This window comes from Nannobrachium achirus (assembly GCF_963921795.1).
Source record: "Nannobrachium achirus genome assembly, chromosome: 13".
NCBI lineage: Eukaryota > Metazoa > Chordata > Actinopteri > Myctophiformes > Myctophidae > Nannobrachium > Nannobrachium achirus.
The window spans coordinates 27,237,674-27,262,429 of NC_137833.1; the positions used below are offsets into that span (position 1 = coordinate 27,237,674).

At 42.1% G+C, this 24,756-nt stretch overlaps 2 protein-coding genes across 2 annotated transcripts in view; one reads left to right on the top strand and one right to left on the bottom strand.

Annotated features, from left to right (window-relative positions):
• Positions 1 to 858: 858 nt before the first annotated feature.
• tsnax (translin-associated factor X) lies at positions 859 to 12,154 on the bottom strand. The gene is made up of 7 exons (XM_080740372.1): positions 12,070 to 12,154; positions 11,286 to 11,332; positions 10,689 to 10,769; positions 10,479 to 10,593; positions 10,068 to 10,198; positions 2,892 to 3,013; positions 859 to 2,081 (listed from the first exon to the last, which is right to left on the bottom strand). Exons 2-7 carry the CDS (start codon positions 11,299 to 11,301, stop codon positions 1,704 to 1,706), a joined length of 843 nt encoding a protein of 280 aa, XP_080596498.1. The 5' UTR covers positions 11,302 to 11,332; positions 12,070 to 12,154; the 3' UTR covers positions 859 to 1,703.
• A 2,036-nt stretch (positions 12,155 to 14,190) lies between these two features.
• egln1a (egl-9 family hypoxia-inducible factor 1a) overlaps positions 14,191 to 24,756 on the top strand; it is a 29,421-nt gene continuing 18,855 nt past the window's right edge. Inside the window, exon 1 of the mRNA XM_080739871.1 lies at positions 14,191 to 15,263. Within this exon, the coding sequence (XP_080595997.1) occupies positions 14,511 to 15,263 (753 nt within the window). The 5' untranslated portion in view covers positions 14,191 to 14,510. The remainder of the gene's footprint in view (positions 15,264 to 24,756) is intronic.

Here is a 24,756-nt window from a genome sequence, read left to right on the forward strand (position 1 = left end):
GCACGATAACATGTCTGTTGGGGAAGACATTGAAAAACCCCATCAGCTATGGAAATATATATATATATATATATATATATATATATATATATATATATATATATATATATATATACACATATATATATACACATATATACACACATATACACACACACACACACATACATAAGCAGCAATGACTAGCTACATTTTCTCTTAAGAAACAGTATGGCAAAGAATTGTGATCGGAATTGTGAATGCAGCGTTTTATGCCTGGTAAGTAAAAAACTAATCAAACAAAAAAGCATGTTCTTAAGTTTTCTTGGAGCGTGCCGGAAATATCTACAAAGGCCTCAAGTTACAAACACATGCGAAGGACTATTTGCCTGAGTCATGCTTGAATTATAAGCAAGCATATCAGGCTTTTAGTGAAGAAGGCACAGTACGGCAGCTTAGCGTACCCATTCTGGGGCATGTCAAAATATAGACAAACATTTCTGTAAAAATAGCAGATCTACAATACAAGCCTGTAGATAGGCTATTTATAAAGTGTATACAGGGTTTAAGTGGTTAAGGAGAGGATAGGCTGTATGCCAGGCTGTGCCACGGAGTAGGCACGTACAGTGTACAAAGGTCACATGCTTCCCTCACAGCAACCACCGCTTCTACCTTAGATTATCTGTGTGATAGGGAGTCAGAAGGCAAGGGGGCGGGCAGAGAGGAGAGAGAGAAAGATAAACTAACACGCTCACACACACACATACACATAATCAAGCAGGACTCTCGCACAGGGAGACAAAAATACATGGGGCATGAATCCTTTATTTACTGCGCATGATATCAATGCAAAAAACAACCAGACCTTTAAGAAAAAAGAAGAAAAAAAAACAGTCCTCTCACTGGGTGGCAATAGGACCCACACGCTGACACTTCAGCTGTTGATTAGAACAAATTAGTATATGCAACTTACAGTATAACATATGAACAGTCAAATTGAATAAAAAAAGAAAATGCAAACAGTATAAACAACACATCATAAAACTGAGAGGCACAATCACACCGTGAACCACGTAACCAGACGTGTTAAGGAGTTTTTAAAGGACTCAAGGGTTCATATTTCAGATTGTAAATAGAGAAAAGAAAAGATGTGTTAAAATGTTTTCATTTACTGCTTTCCATCGTTTTAGTGATTTTGATCTCAGTGGGTGGGGACATGCTTACAAGTGCCTAAATATGTCTTTATAGACACAATAAGCTGTGGATTTCTTTATTACTATTTACAGTAACACTATTAGCCCCCATAAGTTACATCTGCCCATGAAAGATTGCAGTGCATCTTGGTAATGGGCACATTGTGTCTAAAAAGACATATTTACCCACTTGTACGCACTAAAATCAAAATGATTAAAATCTCTAAAACGATAGCAAGCAATAAATGAAAACATGTTAACACCCATCTTTTCTTTTCTCTAATTACAATCTAAAATATGAACCCTTGTTGTAAAAAAAACTAAGTTGTCCTTTTAATGTAACCACTTAAACCGTACTTAATTGACTGGAGTCTCCCAGGACTCAAAACTAGGTCCACTCCTTTTCCCCTCTACACACCAAATCTCTTCGTCGAAAATAGCCGATCTACAAGCTTACAACGTGTCGCAACTAGAGCTGCTATTTTCGCAGAATATTCGCCCCAAGAGCAGGGATACTAGGGTTCAGACGGGTTAAGCCACTCCCTCGTCGTGGTCCATCAGAGCTGCTCTGCTGGAGAAGACGTCGGCCAGCATGTGTTTGGGGATCTCTGAGCCGCGGACTTTGAGGGCATAGCACGCGTCCTCCACCTTGGCCAGGCTCTGGCGCAGCGTGTGCAGCTTCTTGGAGACCTCGTAGGGCCCTGTGTTGCCGATGTAGGAGAAGCCGTCGTGGATCTGCCGCAGGAACTGGCTGAGCTGGAAAGGCGTGTCGATGTCGCCGTTGCCCACACTGCTGATGCACATGCGCATCAGCTCCCCGGTCAGGTCGGCCACGCCAAGCAGGTAGTCTGACGGTGTAACCTGGAAGGTCAGCACCTGTGCTGCCACTGGCAGGCCCTCAACTGAAGCCTGGTACATGGTGAAAAGGCACGTTTAGGACTAAGATCAATAAGACTCAAGATCAAGGTCCGGTCTAAAATTAGTTTTGTGGAACAGGAAAATATAACTACAAGGTCTGACTCTGTAAATAATTATAAATCGCATTTATAATCCATTACGATTCCCCATTAAAGGACAACTCCGCCCTAAATCACTTCTAGGCTCATTTTCCTACTTATATTGATCCAAAAAAAGAGTTGTCCTTTAAGGCTTCATAACACTCGTTATAAATGTTTATAATTATGCATAACAACTTATAACTTTACACTTTGCATTATGACCAGCACATAAATAAATAACCTTAAATAAGTTATGCACAATTATAAAAATGTATAATGAGAGTTATAATGCCTTATAAGTGCATTACAATGCATTATAAAAGCACCTTAATCTACAGTCTTGCAGAGGATATGATATAATAACCATATGGATACTCTTTTTAAGATCACTGAGATTATGGACAGGTAACATCTGGACCAAAATTGAGCCACGTGTCTAAATTTGTAATTCTAAGGTTTTACACAACAGCTTAATCATGTCATTATGTCATTGTGTCATAGAGCTCTTTATCCCATTAGAATCCATTGGCCAAAAGGTCCATATTAGTAAATATGAGAAATCAGATCAACTTCAAATATGGAATCAAAATCCATCATGTCCAGTCTCATACACAATCTTGATAACTGTACTAAATTATGATTATAATGACTGCACTAGAGAACCACAACTTTGTCCAAAATCGAGAAGATAATAGAGTTTAAATGACCCCAAAGAAATTACCTTAGGATCCTCCTTTTCCTTTTTCATGAATACTAGTTTGGCATTGATCTCCTCCAGGCTGATAAGGGTGCGATGGCGGATATAGTGCTGGAAGGAGGCAGCTTCTACATACTCTTGAATACCTACATTAATAAATAAAAAGAAAATAAATGGATCAGCCGCATTGCAAAGAAAATGCCCAAGGGCACCAAGTAACAGATTCTTGCTTTGTTAAGATAGGATAGCATTAGTTCACTGCGGTGGATCTGGGTTGGCCAAGCATAGATTTATATGAACACAATTGACCCGTGTTCAGGAGAGGAAAGCCGTGCAGGCAGCCTCCCATTAGCCAATTTTAATATATGGTCAATAGTCATGGTCACTTAAAACAATTGAGAATTGAGGCTATTCAGAGAACAGGGCCCTTGTTTTGGACTGAATGTGAATAGGGGAGAGTATTGTAGCATGGTACACGGTGGAGGTCAAATTACTTTTCTGCATCCATCCAGCAGGCAGAAAGCTTGCTCAGATGGCATTTTGATGAGCGCTCCTTGGGGAGCCGTTAGGGGTTAATTGTCTTGCTTAGACTCATTTCAACACGTAGATGGGGCGAGCCGAGGGTCGATCCAGTGAACTTCTGCTTACCAGACAGCCTCTCTACCCGCTCATCTGAAGCCGCCCCCAAATAAGGTGGGTGAATACTGTGATGAATAGGCTCTATGCACAGCAGCCATATTGGGAAGAAATAGGGCCCCTTCCATACTTCCATCACAGGTGTTACCAATTATACTAACCAGTAAGACTCCCTAATCGGGAGATAAGCGACCGTCAGGTCGCAGCTTGATTTTAGGGCAAAATGTGTAGGAGCAGTGTCCAAAAATGTGTTTGAAAAAATCGGCCAGATGGTGGCGCTATATGGGACAGATACATGTTGATGACATGAGTGTAGACATACTGTGTACCGATTTGCGTGATTTTAGGGCAAAATCTGTCGGAGCAGTGTCCAAAAATGTTTTTGAAAAAATCGGCCTTATGGTGGCGCTATATGAGACAGATCCATGTTGATGACATGAGTGTAGACATAGACATACTGTGTACTGATTTGCGTGATTTTAGGGCAAAATCTGTAGGAGCAGTGTCCAAAAATGTGTTTGAAAAAATGGGCCTGATGGTGGCGCTATATGGGACAGATTCATGTTGACGGCTCTTTTGGCGCCGCCGAGGCGGACGCGTGGGTACCGGCCCCGGCTCTCCCGGTCGCTCCTAGCCCGAGTTACGGCATTGTATGTGCGCTGCAGTGGCGGGGGTCCTCCACTAGGGGCATCCATGCTGGAGCACCAGGAGTCGGTGGTCCCCGGGAATTCCCCGTGAACAGCCCCGTTTGGGTGATCATTTTTGCACTTTTTGGCGGCAGCGGAAGGGGGTCCCTGATGGGGTGGAGGTTGTGGATTGGCAGGCAAGGAGTGTGTGTGCAAAGTTTGGCATGGATTGGGGCAACGCTGGCGGAGATATGAGTTGGGGAAAAGTGTGGCGTGACGGACAGACTGACTGACAGACTGACTGACACACTGACTGACTGACTGACTGACTGACAGCCGGTGGAGGTTTTGGTCAGGTCGCAATGAAGGCTCTCTTCCATTTAGTGTCGCACAGTGGTTCTCAAACGCTTTGATTTCAAGGACCACCACAACTCTCAGAGTTAGAGACCCATAAGGGCCCATGTGGAATCTCCTCAATGACACTATGAGACCCACTGGTGTAGCAGAGTGTTTCCAGTGAACGAACATGCACAATATCAGCACACAGACTCAGAATGGAACAGAGCATTAATTGGTATAATTGTTAAGACCTGTGAAGGAATCAAGGAAGAGGCATACTTTCTTTCCAATATGACTGCTGTGCATATGTAGCCTATTGTCCTGTATCTATCTATGATGTATGACTTACATGATTCGATAAAAATGCATGCATCAGCTGAAACCAAACCAAGTGCACAACATAGATCAACAACGCAGATAATGATGCACATAAAGACCGTTTCCTGCTGAGATGACCCCCTTCATTTGTTTTCTGCCCTTGTGTAAGCAACAATCCAATAATCACAGGACGGAAGACTTTGTGTCCCGAGTTTACTTTTAGAGCGGCCATTGAACATCAAAGGACCCCCTTTCTTCGCTCGGCCCTCTAACAACAGAACACAACACAGCTTGTTGGCTAATGTAGTTCATCCCCTTTATCTTGACAGCCAACTCTGACCACATTTATTATTTTCTGCTCAGTCCTGTCCAACCACAACACACCAACAGACCCTGTCTTGTTAGACTTATAAGCTGCAGTACGCTTCAGACATTGTTGTGAACATGAGTCGTGTTGTTTTTGTTGTAGTGGTCTTATGAACCATAAAATGATGGGAGGCTCTGTCTCCACAATAGAAACATCAACGTTTAGAGGCAAATTAGAAAAGACACACCAGACTTTCACAGTTCACTCACAAGAACACAATTAAAACTTCTAATTGGTAGGAACTTGATCCTCTCCTTGTTTGGGATTTAGATAAATTGGAAAGATATTACATAAGGATGACCAACACTAACAATATAAACATCCTTAAGTGACCAATGGTAATGGATGAGAGAAATATTCCTCAGGCAGGCAGGATATGACATGAAAAGATTGCACAGGATTTGGGACGAGCAGGTGGAGCTCCCTTCAGTTCCTGTGTCTGCTGCCAGGAGCGATTCACATTATTTGCTACTTAACTTCACAATAGCTGTGTTTAGCTGCTACCTATGGTCAAGGAGAAAACCTGAGCAGGGAAAAGGAAACTAGAACAGATACTGCATATTGGCACGGCCAATGGAAAAGTCAAGGGCTTGGCAGGCATTGTACACCAAAGTCATGACTTGGTTACAAAACACAATTTGCACGTCCAACACCATCCTTTCCATTGTAATAAGATTAAGAATAGAAAATGATCAAGACTGTAAATAGTCTTGATCGCAAATTCGCAATACAGATACTGTATCACTTGATCACAAAACATGATTCAGAGGTTACCTGGGCATACCAAGATGATGTACAATTTGATATTTGAGAGTGTAACATGGTCAAACTGGAACTCCCAATTGGAATCAGTTGTGGAATTCTCTGTTGTATAATTGTAATAACCAACTACTGCTGTCACTGTGCTAGGTTTTGGTTAGCAACATAATACTTTTGGTTAAAAATGTAATCCACTATAAGCCATGATACTGTATTGTATATTGTATTATATTGCAGCAACGGTTGTTTAATAATAGAGTCATGAAATATATTATATGATGGCCTTTTGTGTATTATTGTTTAAAATTGGAGCACAGTGCAGTACATACTACATTCTTTTTAAGGTGCACCCTAGGACAAATATGCCCGTCATATCTGTCTGTGTATATGGAGGCTGCAGAGAGCTGCTAGCTGGGCCAGGCTTAGTTAACAGCTTATCAAAGTGCAGCTTATCCCGAGTTATCAGCGGCAATTCCGTTCAAATGTATCCCACAATATCTTTAATGGACCTTGTTCAAAAGGGAAAAGTCATTAAACATGACTGGAGACTCCAGTCAAGATTATCAGCTGCAGGGCGAGAGAGCACGTATACTGAGCTCAGTCACAATGAGTGTAGTAAATATGATAAAAGAATAAAAAACAAAATAAAACTTTAATTGAAGGGAAATGCCACTAGTCACGTCGTCAAGGGATGCAGCAGTGACTCTTGAGTGACCACAATCTAAAAATGACTTCCCCAGCTGCTAGATAACAGCTAAATCCAACTCCCACTAATGTTTTCCTCTAAACTTCACAGACATTTTGGCTACTCTTGCAAAAGCTGATATAGTTGATTCTAGTGGGAAAACAACTTTATCAGAGGGTGTGTCCACCACGTCAACGCATAGTCACTTTCTCACACAACCATGTGGGCCCATAATTTGACAGCAGATCTAAACCACAGACAGAGGTTAAAAAACAGAAACTGAAAAACAGGGAGTCTGCAACTAGGGCTGTCACGATTAAGACATTTTACATGACGATTAATTGTCACTCAAATAATTGCGATTAACGATTTAATTGTGTTTTTGTTGTTGACAATTGGCTTTTAGGCCAAACAGAAATGCCTGTTTGGCCTCGACCCGACCCGATACGCGGCTTTCCGGAACCGACGCGAAAGGTTCGGAATCTCCATATGCGGAGCTGATGTCTGACATCAGAGTTTTCCGGAACCGGCACTGTGTCTGCATAGATCTCCATATATGGGCATAAAATGGATGCAGACAGACAGTTATCTCCATATATGGGCATAAATGGACACAGGCAAACAGATGGTCAAAACGGTCCTATGACAACAGGTATAATGGGGTTTGCATTAAAGCGGGAACCGGCACTGTGTCTGCAACACAGTCGGAGGCACAGACAGATACAGAGATCTCTATAATGGGCATAAAGGGACACAGACAAACAGATACAGAGATCTCCATATATGGGCATAAAATGGATGCAGACAGATACAGATATCTCCATATATGAGCATAAATGGACACAGGCAAACAGATGGTCAAAACGGGTCCTACAGAGATCTCCATATATGGGCATAAAATGGACGCAGACAGACAGATAACTCCATACTGTATATGGGCATAAATCGACACAGGCAAACATATGGTCAAAACGGGTCCTACAGAGATCTCCATATATGGGCATAAAATGGACGCATACAGACTTATATCTCCATATATGGGAATGAATGGACACAGGCAAACAGATGAGCATAAATGGACAGAGGCAAACAGATGCTCAAAACGGGTCCTACAGAGATCTCCATATATGGGCATAAAATGGACGCAGACAGACAGATAACTCCATATATGGGCATAAATGGACACAGGCAAACAGATGGTCAAAACGGATCCTATGAAAACAGGTATAATGGGGTTTGCATTAAAGGGCGGGGCATTCATTCCCAATTCACATCGTTCCCGAGTTGGCCAGGTTGGCGACTAGACGCTCTTTGGGCGGCCGAGCTTCTAGTAGTTAGAATATGACTATGTTATGCATGGTGGAAGGTCAACTTTTCCTGAAAACTGGGTGCGATCGATCAGCAGAGTGGCACAAGACACTTGAGTGAGAATGATCAGTAGACTACCCTGACAAGATTACTAACTGGCAGAGTCTCCAGTAGGGGAATCCTGCTGACCAGCCGCCCAATCACCAAAGTTTTGGCTCAGGAATGTGACAAAAACTAAAAATCTCCATGAATTCAAGGTTTCATGGGGTGTGTAATTGATAGAAAATAAGTAGTTTTTTGGGTCTCTGAGGCTGAGTGTACTCTGAGCGTACACAAGGGGACAAACAAACAGGACAGGACATGCTTTTGGGACTGTCCATGAATTTTTAGGACATCTAGCAGTCCACTTCATCATGACTTGAATGAATAGCTTACACCAGAAAAACAAAGATTATACAATTGTAGACCTACCTACAATAATAAAATATATCTCATCTTTAATGCACTGGATTAGAGTGTGGACATTAGGATAAAACATATTTTAACCCAAAACATTATTTTGCCTGGACGCAGCCATCGAAAGCAACATAAAGCCGCCCATATACCTGAAAAACTACTTCCTAAAGGTCAAGGATGTCCACGATCACAACACCAGAGGCAGCTCCACTTATGTTCAACCTAGATTTAACACTATAAAAGGCTCTAATTCGTTCTCCAGCTATACCACCAACATGTGGAACGCCCTTCCGCAAGCCTTAAAGGAGTGCAAATCCCTACCCTCCTTCAAAATTGGTATGAAAAGTCACCCGAGACTTGTAAATAGACTAAAGTGCCATGCATAGTAATACATAAGGACCGCAGGAATACACAAGAAACGGAGGGGGAGAGTGATTTAATCCAGTCGCTCCGTAGGTCCGGACGTAATTGTCTGTCTCCGTAACCTTACGGACAACACTCAACCCGACAGATTAAAACCGATAAAAACGTACGTACGCTTGAACTACCTGTGGCGAACTTTTGTCAACCGTGGCAGTAGTGAGGACAATTACTTATAACAGCAGTTCTGAAACTATGTGTCCCAACAAGAAATATAATTTAGCAAGAAACGGTAAAGAAGGAACGTCATTGCAACCACTGGTGAAGAAGACGTCTCACTCCTCACAGGCTCAAACGGCTGTATTGGCATGAGAATACATACACACAAACGCGCGCCGCGCACACACTCACACCGCCTCTCCTCCAAAAGCGAGATGGGTGCAGTGCACTGTGTTTTGTTATTATTACTCAGTCCGGGTGGTTAAATCTGTACCCTCGCGGAGTTGCATTTACCGCGATAATGTTGCCGACAGACAGCAGCTGCAGAACCAGTCCAGACTGTTACAAAACATCACGTCGGTCGTCGGGTCAAGAAATTCTGTGGTTCTACATATTTTGGCTAAAAATGCTTCGGTTTACACGTGTGCTGTGCAGAAGACCCCCTCCATGTGGCGCGCGGCCCCAACAGGAGCAGAATTGGAGCGGAGAGCGCGCCGGCACGTAAATAACGCATAGAGGAACTATGCATGTCGACGTATCTACCGTACCGTACGTCTCACCCAAAAACTTACACAAAATCAACCATACGTAACTATAAATGGCCCTTAAGCCCCCATGTTTCCACCCCCGCTCCCCTAATTTATGTTATCCTATGTAAAGTACTATGTTCTATCCGTCTGTCTTTCAATGTTATATGAGATAAATAAAGTGGTTCCTGTGTAAATTAGCCGTAAAGCTTACTAGGATCTCCTTTTAGTTGACCTTGTACCAGTGATTTGAGCTGTCATGAAACTGTAGATGTTTCTATTGCAAATGCTAATAAACTCTTCAATTTATATCGCCTCGTTGGCTAAATGAAAACCAGTTTGCACATGCATGCCGCCTACAGGGCTAAATGTGGGAGAAAATGGCAAACATTATTAAAAGTTGCTGTGCTATGAGTTGTAGTACGTACACATACATGGGCTGGCTCCAATTTAAGTATTATTATATAATATTTGTATTTTGACCTACTTCAGAAGCCTAGCAATACAAATGTCCATGTACAGTGTACTTACAGGCCCAATCTCAACGAACAATGAATCATAGTCATTTTTACTTTCTTTGTAGGCTGTATGAAAACTCACCACAGGTGAAAGCTCTGTGAAATTGATGTATGTCCTCTCCTCTCAGCTCCTCAGCAATGAGACCAATCTTCTGTCTCACTCCATCCAATTTTTCATCTGCCTCCTTCAGAATATCATCAGGATCTGGTACACTACCAATTACAAAAGTTGTTAAGAATGTAATGAGTCCATTGAATTCTACATAAAACTATAATGTAAATCAACAAAATACAGACGTATCTTGCCAGCTGTTCGTGTTTCAAAATTAAAAAATAAACTGTAATTAATGCTTTGAAATAGCAGCTCAATCATCAGTTGACCATTTGGGTGAATCAAATTATTTTCTTGTTTCAAGTTTACTTTTTATATAAATATACAAGACCAGATTGTGCAAGCCTGCACTAGGCCATTTCTAAAATAGGAGAGAAATACCTTGTCACTCTGTGCAAAAGAAAAATGGTCCTCTTGCTTTCGATGGTGACGTCTCGACTGATCTTGACAAGTCGTTCATATTTATCGTGTTTTGTGTCAAGCTCCTGTTGAAAAACTTAAGAATGGCCAGCATTAGATCATCATACCGCATCCATGTAGCTACAGTGCAGAGTTATGGATGAAAACTTACTATGTTCTTGTGGTACCTACCTTTGAAAGAAGCAATGACAGGTGAAGAGGACAAGCTGGGGTCCAGAAGTGCGTCCGTTCTTTTCCGTGGACATTTGTCACCTGACATGACAAGAAAATTAAAGGTTTATTATAACTGTCTCCCAAAGAAGGTCGCTGACTGTTGAATTATTCTATTGCACAAGGCTTGATGATCATTTTTGCTGTATAAATTGAGTACAAAGGGACCCCAATGTAAACACGCCCAAAAGCTTTCTTCTTGTGGTCTTTATCCTTTTAGTTGACCTTGTATCAGTGAACTGTACTGTCCTGTACCTTTTCCAATGCAAACTTCCAATAAAGTATAATGAATCAATCATCACACCACTGATCACACATTTGAGAGAATGAATAAACATTATCATAGAATATGTAAACAAACCGTCAAATATATTAATTCACACATCAAAAGTGCTGTCAAACGAAAACTATGATGAAGCCATCAAAACCATAAAAGTTAGCTATTGTGCTGCATCAAGATGTACATGCGTTGCCAGAATTTTGCGGGCAATCCTATCTATTATGATAACATTGTTAGGTCTCTGACTTAATTAGTTCAGTGTAAAATGTAGAACCTACCTTCTTGTTTACTCATGTTGCACTTAAAAAACAATAATAATATAAATGTTATAACCAGTGCCGGATTTATATGACATGAGGCCCCTGGGCAAGGGGAAATAAAGAGGCCCTTGTGCGCGCGCGAAGTACCGCACACGCGAAGTACCGCACACGCGAAGTACCGCACACGCGAAGTACCGGATACATAGAGTGGGCGGGCTTTAGACTGCACTAAGCTTTCAGAGCAACTACATGCAGTGCGGCGAGCAGAGCAGAAGCTCTCAATGTTATTACCATAATAAAACAAAATGCACAGTAACTAAACACAAATATCACTTTATTTGGATAGCAATACTTTAAAATGTCATCATTAACTCATTCAGGGTCTTTTCAAAATGGCTTCCAAGTTCCACACCGCCTCCCTCTCCATAGACTTCCATGTAATTAATAGTGCATGGATCATGCACCCCCATGCCTAGATCATGCACCACATGTGTGCACACTGTTCACAGCTTTCAAACAAAAAAAATCCGAATGGAAATCCGTTCAGGCATTCATGAGCTAGCAGCCATTATGTTTTCTTGAAATGTAAACAAACGTGGCTGCCATGTTTGAAAGATGGGGTTGGTATGGGGGTTAAACATGGAATTTCGCGATCATGCCTACTACATTTTTTGGGGTCCAAAAAATATTTTTGAAAAAAAAAAAAAAAAAATTTTTTTTTTTTTTTTTTTTTGGAGGCCCCCCACCCCCCTGAGGCCCCTGGGCACGTGCCCACCCTTGCCCAATGGTAAATCCGGCCCTGGTTATAACGTTGTAACGATACACGATTTACTAAAGATTAGCTGCTTATGGCTTCAGCTCATGCTACAATTTGGCTACAATATTGCCAAAACATGAAAACCAAAGCTGGCGCGTGCAGATGCCTTGCAGTAATCAACGCTTTATTAGTGGGGTCGGTGAAAACCTGTCTAATTTTTTGAGGACAGGTGATATTGTCTGGAAAATGTGAGACAAATCATTGAGGACAAATAGTATACACACACAGGAGAAATACTTTGTAGCCTGTGGGTTTTAAATGACAGGCATCTACACAGACCTCATTCATTCTTGTAGTGGGCTTTTGCGCCATTAGTTTTGTGAGAGAAGTGCATTCTGGGAGATGTAGTAACAAGGATGTAGCCTGTCACCATCCAAGCCCTTTTACCATGCCTTTTACAGTCTATGACATGGGTCTTCACAGGGGGTCAGGTGTGGGTTCAGGATCCTATCTATGTTCAGGATGTGTCCGATTTGGGATTGTGTCCGGGGGTCCTCAGAGTTACTACTGGGGGTCCTCCAAATCTTTGAGTGACAGACAGATCCCTAGTGTGAGAACTTTAGCCAAAAATAGCCTATCTACAAGCTCACAACGCCTCGCGCTCTACTTTTGTACTATAGCCTAAGTACATTTTGATGCCAATACTTTTCTACTTTTTTACTCAAGTACATTTTGAATTCCGGACTTTAACAGACTCAGAGTTTACTTATAAGTATAAAATGTGACTATTTGAGTAGTACTTTTCCACATCTCTGGTTATTATGGTTTATTCCATTGATTGACAGGCCCAAATACAAGCTTTTTAAACCGTGACTGTGGATTTTTTTGTGTCAAATAAGGTAATCTGGCTAAGGGGGAGGGGAGGGTTGGTAACACAAGCGGGGGAGGGGACTCTTGTCAAGTGTGTACGTGCCGCGCACCTAGTGCCAACTTGTGCTTTTTGACCTCAGTGAAGCGTGAAGCTGGCAGTGCAGTGGCACCCCAGCTTCAGTACCCCAGTGACACAATAAAAATTGTGTCATTCTTTTGTGCTGAATTGTGCCGTAAATGTTATAATTTGTGCTGGATACATTTTTTTTTTATATATTATACACACCACCACTGTACTGCTGCTATGTTCTACAAGCAAACTGCTGCTCTACACCGTCCTCTGTGGAATTAGCAAAATTTAGCAGCAGTACAGTGATACCACTGGTATCACTGTACTGCTGCTAAATTTTGCTAATTCATAACCATATCAATAGGCTATTTATATATATATATATATATATATATATATATATATATATATAGACCTATATCAAATATATATAAACACAATTGATGATTTCAAGGGCACAAATTAGAGCACATCCGGCACTAAAGAATGAGACATTTTTTTCTGATTTGGACCCAAGAAATAGGGGGTGCAAGGCTCAGCAAACTTATATCAGAAATTATACCAGCACATAATGAAATTTACGGCACAATTCATCAGAAATCAAGCACTAAAGAATTATACATATGATATGTAGGCCTATAATTCACATCACTTCTCCATTCAGACAGCATTTATTTGTCTTCTTGTAAAATACAAAGCTTTGGAGATCATTTTTAGATTTAGATTATTATTATTATTTTTGTGAGAGATAAGTGGCTTGTGAGGTATTAAAATAAGATCCGGTGGCAAATTAAAGTTGTGTTTCGCGGATCTTACACTTATATTGTTAACTAATAATAAACACATGAATATTCTTTTGTTTGTTGTTTGAATGGAATTTCACATATGCACGACTGGAACGAGAGAGATGGGCTGTGTCTGTGAGTGACGGCTGTGACTGGAGCTGACGTTTCTTTCCTGCTGCTACTCAGTGTTACTCTCCGCGGTACGGCGGTGTCGCTCGCGTACAGTCGCAAATCTACAAGCTCACGGCGCATAGCATCCGCCACGATCTTGTGGGGTTGTAACTTGTAAAATCTGCTATTTTGTGCGAGCGACACCGCCGTACGGCGAAGCACCATGGCTCCGAGGGGCGGGGCGTTGCGTGCAAACCGGTGCGTGCGTCGTGGAGGACCGGAGGGCGCAGAAGCACAGCGCAGCGCACAGGACGGCGCCATGCGACCGAGTCGCACCGATGACTAAAAACGCCCGAAAATCTTCTCATGAAAATGTGCGTTCGGACGGACAGGGTGTGTTATTTGTTACCATTTGATTAATCGAAGGAGGCGATGATGACGGTCGGAACACGCGGGACAAGATTACAGTTGGTTTCAGTAAGTTGCGGGGAGAGGATTTCTTTTCCTCGTCAGACTCGGAGAGTGACGGTGGCGTAGCGTGGCGTGGCGGAGAGGACAGTGACTCCACAAAGTTCTCTTGTCTTGTCTGTAGTGTAACAGGGTTTGGGAATTAAAGGCGCAGTCAGTGCGCACGTTTGTCTTCCTCCAAAATGTCAGACCTGGACAATACGCAGAGTGAACTGGAGCGAGAGCGAGAGCGACAGTACTGCGAACTTTGCGGGAAGATGGAGAACCTCTTGAAGTGCGGCCGCTGCCGAAACTCCTTCTACTGCAGCAAGGCACACCAGAAGCAGCACTGGAAGGAGCACAAGCTCAAATGCAAGGAGCCGGACAACAAGAGCACGCAGCCCGCTTCAAAACAGACCGAGCAGGCTGCGCCTAGCGAGGCCACGCCGTCAGCAGCAGCAGGGGACAAGAAGGGACAAAAGGAGCGCGTCGCCCTGGACAGTGGACAGTGGACCCAAATGAAAGGGTTTATTACGAACGCGGAATGGCCCGGGGTTGCTGGTGGTGGTGACAATAAAGCGACAGAGGGTGACTCTAATAACGGCAAACCCAACGGGGAAACCAGACCGTCCCCTCAGAAACTCGCCGTGGAATATATCGCGCCGTGCATGGCCAAGCACGGCATATGCGTCGTGGACAACTTTCTGGGACTGGAGACGGGGAAGTGCATTCTGGAGGACGTCAAGGCCCTGCACGAAGCCGGCAAGTTCACGGACGGTCTGCTCGTCAGCCAAAAGAGCGACTCCACGAAGGACATCCGAGGGGACAAAATAACGTGGATAGAAGGGCGGGAGCCGGGCTGCGAGAAGATCCGTTACCTAATGAGTCGCATGGACGACCTGGTTAGACATTGTAACGGTAAACTGGGAAACTACACGATAAATGGAAGGACGAAAGTAAGTATGCGGCCAAACTCTTTCCCAGATACCTATTAGCATTCGATGTACGGGCGGCGCTGCTTACAGGGAAAATACTGTTATGTGCCAACAGTGCCATTTATCTGAGTATCATTGGCATCCATGAGAATGGTGTGCAGGACAGGTGTTTAAAAAATACTGTGATTCAAACGGTAGTCCTACACACAAGTGAGAAACTAATATACTTTGTCAGAGGCACTGATAGTATGTGCATCTGTCAACCTTTCTCAACGAAAATATAAACATTTTTATTTATATTTATTTACACTCATCTGACAGGCCAGAACAATAGGTGCTTAGGTCATCTCCGGTCACACACAGGTCCATGTGTGACCAGTTGCTATGAGTCAGCGCTGTGCTTCCCACAAGGCATCTTGTGTTCACTAGCTTGCCCTGGCGTTGCTGTTACATGCCCACCACACAGCCAGGGGTCTAGACTAGAGGGAGAGATGTCCTGCCCATGCAGCTGACAGGCAGATATAACTGCTTCATGACACTTGAAAGACCTATTTTCTAATTTATGTTTTAACTGCATAGCATTAGCACCATAAATCCCAACGCAGTCTTGAATTTGAACAAGATAATTGCCACATTCATATTGGGGAGTTTAATAAATTGAGAAAACCCACTGAGATAAAAACCCCTCTCTTATGAGTGTAGCAAAGGTTTGTTTAGTTTATGCCCAAAAACGTTTATTTGGGGTATTTATTTTATTATTATTCTTTTTATAGGAAGAGGGAGACATGAAACCAAGTGCAGGGAGACATGCAAGACAAGACCATTTCAGAGTCCTCATGCGCACAAGGAGCATAAATGGTTCAGGCACCACAGATTGGTTTAGAATAAAATGTGGATTATTCTCACAAAAATAAAAAGTATTCCAGATAGAGATAGGGCCGTCCCAATCCAACTGTTTCACTTTGGATACCGATAACGATACTGCATCCTTGAGTATCAGTCAATACCAATAATGATCCCATAGCAGCGTGTTTATCTGTCTATACATGCTGACTGATATCAGTCTGGCAGCACACCTTTTTATTACTTAAGATGTAAGAAAAAGGCTTGGTCAAGTGATATTACTCAAACGGAGAACACCATATTCTTCCCCAGAATAATTATTAGTCCACACGTAAAAAGGAACTGAGAAGACCCTGTTTAATAATGTAAAAAGGAACTGAGAAGAAGACCCTGTGTAGCCTATTAAGACACTTTAGCATGTGTGTTGTCAGAAACAACCTGAATAAACCCTGTAGTCTAGATATTTAAATTTACTTAAAAAAAAGGTTGGCATGTTATACTCAAGTCTATGGTATACAGTGAGTTTGTATACCTACCAACTGTTTTTTTGTACAGCAGCTCCATATCTAGGTATTCAACAACATACATTTTATTCTGAGTAACATAAATATTGTGATTGATATATATATATTTTTTTTAAACGTCCAAACAGTATCATGCATCCTTAATAAATAAATATGTCCACATAGTTACTTCAGGCTGCTCACCACTGTCACCAGAAGCAGTTGAGGGTTCAGCGTTTTGCTCAAGGACACTTGGGGGGTGCTTGGGATCGAACTGGGAACCTTCCGTTTCCCAAGCGGCCACTATACCTCCTGATCCAATGCCGGACCATCTCGTGCATCCCTAGCATAAAGTAGTAGTGAGCATGAAATATTAACTTTTGAGATGTTAATAAATTATGTCCCCCAAGTTATACATGGGTCATTAGGTTCAAATGTGGGGCGGAAAAAACTTTTTTCTTTTTTCTTTTGTCAAAATGTTCTCCCAGACAACAACTCCCAAACATATCCAATCCTAGTGAAGAGGGGGCATAACAGTGCCAAAGATATTTACTGTCAGGTGTCTCTAGCAGGAGAGATTTCCGCTTTCTTAAGGAAACTGATATTTGACCTACATTTTATAGATTCATGTAAGTAAGCAAGAGGAAATCATGTGATGACAGCTCCCTGGCTGCTACAGCAGACTAGTATATACAATAATAGGCTGTATGATTCAGTCTATTCTTCCAAGTAACGCAAACATCTTATGCAAGCCAACACCTCTTTTTATTACATACAAACTAAATAACAAAGGTCACAGTCTTGCAGATACTGATAGACCAGAACCTAATTGTATTTGACATCACAGAAGTCACAGCTGACCTCCCAAAAAGGTCTTGATCTTAATGCTAAAAATGTAACATATAAAAGTGTATGCTATTGTCCCGGAGAATCTTAATTGGTGTGTAATTGTGCAGTCTGTGCATCACTGTGAGTGACCGACATGCAATAGAGTGAATTTTTTTATATTATTCTCATGTGCAGTGAGCACAATAAGAACAGTGGGTCAGTAGTGAAACTGAAGTCTATAATGGCAAGAGTTGAGTCAAAAATTAAGTTTTACTTTCTACTAAATTCCAGCACATGACTGTCCCTCTGTTTACTATGCCATGGTTATCCAGGCAGTCCCTGGCCATGTTCCAGGTACGGCCTTGAGAAAGAGGTCTTCTGTTTTGACTGCTTGCAGCTGTAGAGCTTACTGAAAGAAGAATCAGGACGAGGGCATAATAATAAGCTAACAACTGAGATGGAACAGAGAATACCTGCCTAAAGCAATAATTTCTTCTACAAAGTGAAATTATAGTCATTCTACATGCAGTGCTCCATTCTCCCAAACGCAACATCAGAATCAACTTCATTGTCACATCACAGGTTTACAGGTGTAAAACGGTGGGTGAAATTCGTTTTTGTTATTTCCATAAAAAGACTAAAGGAAGAATTGGGGCAGGGGAGCAAGGGGAAGAAGGAGAAAGATCAATAAAATACAATTCATCTACATATTATACATGGCATATTTAAACATGGCATATTGGTAGGTACCTTGGGTTAGACATAAGGTGTGTGCGCATAGTACGTATTATACTGTACATGAATAATAAATATCAGCGACGTGCTCTGTTGTACTGTACATGGGATTCAGGTGCAGAGCACTGTCACTGGTGGGTCAATGAGGAAGAGCAAAAGTCCAAGTCCAGCCTGATGACAGGCGGTGATCATGCCTTGTTCGGCAGTCTCAGTGGCAGCCAGCTGGAAGCTGTTCAGGAACCTGGTGATGTTGCCCTTGATACTACAGTACGCCTCCTTGCCGCAATGTCAAGGGCAAACTCCATCAAAACCATTATGTGGCAGCGTTTTGAAGCATGATTGTTGCATGGGTCTGAAAGTACTATCACTGATCGTGAAGTATATCAGTGTGACTATCATATTAAGGCCCCCACACACTGGCCTGACGTCACAAGTGTTGGAAAGCATCAATGGCAGAAAATGTGTTGTAGTGTGTACATGGCCGTCTGTTGTAGTGAGGCGTGGCTCGACAACCAACGATTATTTAAGCGATTATTTACATTGTTTGTTGTCCGTCAATCGCTGTGATGTGGCAGAGAGGGGGAAGAGCTCTCTGGATCGCAATGGAGGTGGTAATGGTGGAAAATAAATGTTGTCTACATACTGAGTATATCTCTACAGAGCACTGCATGGTGGCTCAAAATGACACACTGGTTCCAAATGTAGATACGGAGGAAAGTGAGTGAGTGTGAGAATGTTTGTCTCAAACACCAGAAGAAGTTCCTGGAAATATATTGAGTATTAATGCACGAATGCATGCATGTATAAACAACATTGTCACTATCCGAAATTGCTATTCGCGAATGAACACACATGTTGACCCTCTAAGCACAAGTGTTTAGAGCTGGTTAAATCATCAGAGGGCGAGAGCGCAAATCCAGCCCTATGCACCACAGATATGCACTTCATCAGCTGCTATAAATGAATACAAAGCCTTATATGCTGTATAAAGCTCTTTCTCCTGCTTAAATCTTTTTATAAGGTCGGTATAATCCAACTGGTGCAACAGGTGATGGGCCATTCTAGATATACTAGAAAAGTTTCACTTTGTTTGTGTTCATTCTCCAACAAACTGGTGGCACAATGGATACAGCATAGATTAACCATGTGATCAATTATTGCCAATGACGATGGTCAGGTTGATGCAGTTGGATAACTGGAGTACGTGACAGAATACAAAGCCTGTGCCCCAATTCCTTCTAGCTAATAGATATGGCTCATTAGTTGGTTAGCAAAATGACATGATGGCTGTGTGTACACACTGCGCTGCACGCACAGCGGTGGTGTTTATCGTTTTAACTAATCAACATTACATAAAGCCGACACTAAATACAGCCGCCCGCAATACGTTTAACGTATAGCCCATGTGTCTCTCCTTTAAGCCCCCTGCTGTGCAGTTGTCATCTGTGTTTTGCTACGGTTTCTCAAACCGCTTCTAATGACATGAATTCATGTGATTGTACAGTATCAATGCTGTAAGCCCTGCCGTTAAGCCTGCAGGCATGTTCGTGTGTTTGTTGTAAGCGAATGTCAAGCTTTCTTGTTTTGGGACCATACCAACACTGTAGAGTGCTGCATTCAGCAACTTTTTCACACCTTTCGCCTGACTGATCTTCCAACATCGCTCTACTTACTGTCTGTGGTAGAGTCAGGACAACCAAATGTGATGTGCAGCATGCCTAAAGAGCTAGTTTTCTCTGTCTCTTAATCAGGCAGGGGTGTAGCAGCAGTGCACTGGGCCTCTGGTCTCAGTGGTCTGTCTGTGATTTAGCAAGACCCATGCACATGACTTATGTTATGCCATATAATTCGTGTTAACAATCAAGTATAGGGCAGCAACGATTAATTTACCTATTATTTATTTATTTTTTAATTTAGAGTATCAATTATTTTGATCCATTTTTCCCCCCAATGTATTTGTTATGCAAATTAATGCAAACTACTGTGTGTTGCCTGTGCTGGCTCACCTTCCATTGAGTAGCGCCCACCGGGAGGACTTCGTCTCCGTCCTACTCCTCCCACCCAACACTCCAGGTGACGGGTGTCTCCCCAGCCAGTAGAAATATGTGCAGTGACAAATATCACCCTCCCGTGAGTCCCGTCTTCCCTTCCCGGAACACAGGTTAATTGTGTTTGACGCCTTACAAAGCTGAACGCACACTCGCACAGTGGTGGATTCAAACACCTGGACTCCGGTGATGGGCCGGTACGTTACCACTGCGATTAGCAATTATTATATTGGTAACTTTCATCATTCATTTATTATTTTTTAATTATGTTTTTATACATTTTGTAATATTTTGTATATCATCAAATCGATTAACCACTCAACAAAGTGATTAACCCTATTCTAATTTGTTGTACATCAGCGTAATGCAAAATGCAGCATTTTGACATATTGTGAGCTTAGATAGATCGGCAATGTTACAACACTAGCTTAGATAGATCGGCAATGTTACAACACTTTTGAAGTTGTTGTTTTGCCTATATGACATGCCCATGGAATTGATTATTGATCAATGTTTTTTTATTATCATTTATTTGATATAATTAAACAATAGACACCTCTTGGGTAGGAATATTAAAGCCTCCTCATCCAATGTGATTTCCTTTCTTTATTTTTTATTTTTTACACTTGACACAATTGAAAAGAGGATACCAGAGGCCTCTTTTTATCTATGTGGATCTCAGTTGTGAGCTGATTTCATTGGATGCCTTTTAGCAGCCCACTTGGTTCATCTCATGTGCACTTATATTATTTTATCTTTCGTTTAATAACGTGATATGCTTTTGGGGGGTGTTTAAATTTGCACAGATTTGTCAATGCCCCGGAGAGTCCTACCTACCAGGACAAGCCGTGTCTGTATTTCTCCTGTGATGTAGTGAGATTTAAAGGTAGACTGACACACTATCTTTCTATTGTTCTTTGTCTGCTGTCGAAAGAAAAGAATAAACTAGGTCAATACTTTACACAGGGATTTCCTCGGTTGGCTGCATCCCTATCTGACCGATAAAACAGCTAGCTATACAGCGCTAAACAGCGAGCTATACTATAACGTTTCCCACACTCCCCAACACTATAGGGTCTCTGTCCTAACTGTTACTTTGTACTCATGTTTGGATAAGCATCTTTTCCATTAAGCAGTCCCCTCAGAGCTTTCCCTTTTGTCCCATTCAGTGCTACATTAATATGCTAACCAAACGTAGGCTAATTAACCATTGAAATGGTTGTAAAAGATGTCACACATGGGGTTTTCTGAGTACAGTATTCTGTAGTTTTCTTTTTCAATGTTGGGCAGTAACATTACTTACTAATGAGTTACTTACTGTAATAGTATTACTTTACCCAGTAACGACTAACGAGTAGTGCAACTTATTACTATGACAAAACATTAATATTATACCATATTACTATTATATGTAAAAATGTAGTACATATTGCATATTACTTTTTTGAAGGTTTTCCCTCTGCCTTTTGAAAACATTTCATTTAAAAGGTCAATAGAGATTGCTGCTTTATTTTATAGCCTTTTTGGCTGATGACATTGTTCTCTTTACACCATAGTGGTTGTTAGGATAGTTCTCAGCAGTAAATAAAACATATACTCGTCATGGTGACATTCAGTTGTGAATGTCCATGCATGCTGGTTAGAGACATAGTGTGGTTGCTTAACCCTGGTTTTTGACATTATCGAAACAAAGCAGAACTTTTTTTGAGGCTTCTTTAGGACCTAACGATGGATTCTAGCCTTGGGTACCAAACTTTATTTTGAAGTTTACCCATAGAATTATCCATATCAATTGGGCTCCCATCGACTTTCTATACAGGAGGAAAATACCCAGAAAAAAATCTGCTTTAAGTAGGATGTGAGGGGTCCAACTAGGGGTTTGTCATGATTCTGAATCCATTGCAAGCATTTGTTTTGCACAACTTTCTTTGGGCTAGAAATGGCCCCCCAAAACACCCAAAAAAACTGTGAAAAATGATGACATATCACTAAACCATCGTTTTGGTACCCAAGGCTAAAATCCATCGTTAGGTCCTAAAGAAGCCTAAAAAAAAGTTCGGCGCTTTTATCCGCTTCGTTTAATTTTGTTAAGCCAACCCACTAACAGCTTTAGGACAGTTGTTTAAAGCTTTTTGCAGAGATCCTGTGCACCTTTTTTATAAGAGCTTTTCAATTTGAATGGTGGTAGCCGTTTTATGGGAAGGGACCGTGTATTCAGATTCTGCAAATGCCATGAGCACACAGAATCCCTAGTCTCCTTCCAAAGGTAATTGGTAGTGAATGTCCTTCTCTACCATCTTTGTGATCAGTGCAGTGGTTTTACCTGCACACAATACATGTCATCACAACAATGCAGTGAAGAATTGCTGTGAAGCTAGTAATGGAGTCAGTAAATGGACACACCTTAAGTGTTTATATTGTTGCTGTTTGAAAGGATAACCTCTTCTTCTAGAACGTTAGAACTAAACATTCTATATGATTAAAGTTCTTCAGTCATATAGTGAAGACATCAAATGTAAAACAATTTAAAAACCTAATAACATTAATAAAAATAACTTTGTGTCATCACCAGGTATTGGCAGCACCTTCAGAAAACCTGGTTTCTATTTACTGCTCAGTGATTAGATCCGGTCTAATAGCCTGCCTATAATCAATCATCACTGTGGGGGAGAAGACAACAGCCAAGAAATGATGCATCATGCAAGAGCAATTGATCATAGTACCAGTAAGACTCCCTAATCGGGAGATAAGCGAAGCCATGTGAGAAATGAGGGGTGGGGTCTCCGCGTTGCCTTGGCGGACGAATAGGTACCGGCCCCGGCTCTCCCGGACGCTCCTAGCCCGAGTTACGGCATTTTATGTGAGCTGCAGTGGAGGGGGTCCTCCACTGGGGGCGCCACCACTTTTGCATCCGTTCTGGAGCACCAGGAGTGGGTGGTCTCCAGGAATTCCCTGTGAGCAGCCCCGTTGGGGTGGTCATTTGGTCATTTTTGCACATTTGGTCATTTTTTACACCTGGGGGTACCCCAGGGACCTGGGGGTTGTGGAGATATGAGCAGGGCAAAAGTGTGACGTGTGACTCACTGACTGACGGACAGACAGCCGGTGGAGGTTTTAGTAGTAAATGCGACCTACGGTCGCAATAACATTTTAACACCAGGGTTAGGGTTTTGCGATACCACGCGTTGGGAAATAAGTCAATATACCTCTAATGTAGCTGATGCAAACCATACATCCCTGGTAACTGACATCTGATGATATGTAGCATGTAGAAAACTTACATTCCTCATCCAAAACAGCTGCTAAAACATGAAAAGTAACTCCATAAAGTTTAACTGAACAAAAACAATTGTAGGTTCAACAGATTCTAGTAGCGTAGGAGGCTGGCTCTTCCAGGGGAGTCCAGGCTGCGACTCTTGGGTGCTGTCGTAAAGGTGATGCTTGCAACTAGGGATGGAAATCGGAATCGGCCAATATAAAAAATCGGCAGGTATGATATCAAACCGGCCGAATCGGTGACCGGCACGTCCGGCAGGTCACTGACATAAATACAGATTTTATGCCAGTTGTATCTATGGCACTGTACAGCATGATGCTCTGGTCCTGTGACTAAAGTAAACATTAGCAAGTAGCAGCCAGTCTACTTAGTGGCAGCCTACAGAATACAGATGGTGCTGATTACCTTTGCAATGTAAGGATATATTCCATAATCCTGTGTCAATGTCGTCTCCAAAAAGAAGGGGGAAAAAAGCATGTGTCACCTGCTTTCCTCCTGCCTAGTCCAGACGGTCATATTAGACTGGATATTGTCTGTGATTTTGGATATTGTACTGTTGAGATTGATTTGGCATTAGTGTTCTTCTAGCTTATTGGTACTCCAATTGAAGTATGTCTTGTAGGCCTACTTGGCCTGAAAAAAGGGTATTGGAGCAACCCTATTTTCTAGTTCTTAGCTAATGAAATCGGTATCGGTAAAATCGTTTTTGGCAGGTCAGACCTTCATAAAACCGGTGGATCGGTATCGGCCAAGAATTTTGCAATTGGTCCATCTCTACTTGCAACATCCACGATCCATCCCATCCCTGGCAAAGTCCTGCTTCCCATCGCTGAGAAAGCTTTCACTTTCCACCCCGATCCATTGCCAAATCAAATCTATCTCTTCTGGAACACAAGCACTTATTCAAGGCAGACGAGCCTCCTGCCAAAAATAACACAATCCATGTGACTCACTGCCACCTCCAAAGTTTGGTTTGCTTTTCCTGTTCTCTCGCTCTCTCCCTGTCATTGCCCTCATTCATTCTGTCCCTCTCTCTCTCTCTCTCTCTGCTGTGTGAATGCCAGTTGGCCTCTAAAGCGGGTTCTTTGGAATGTAAACACATGGCGTGGCTAGCGGGGTCAGCCTCCTAATGAGGGCCACCAAGGAACGCGGAAGGACTAAAAGGACAAGAGGAAAGGAGGCACAGACAGGGACAGAAAGGTCAGAGGTCAAAGTGTTGTCGGGAGGAATTCCTCCAGGCTTCTGACGCCTCATATCTTCCATTGAGGGAAAAAGTGCTG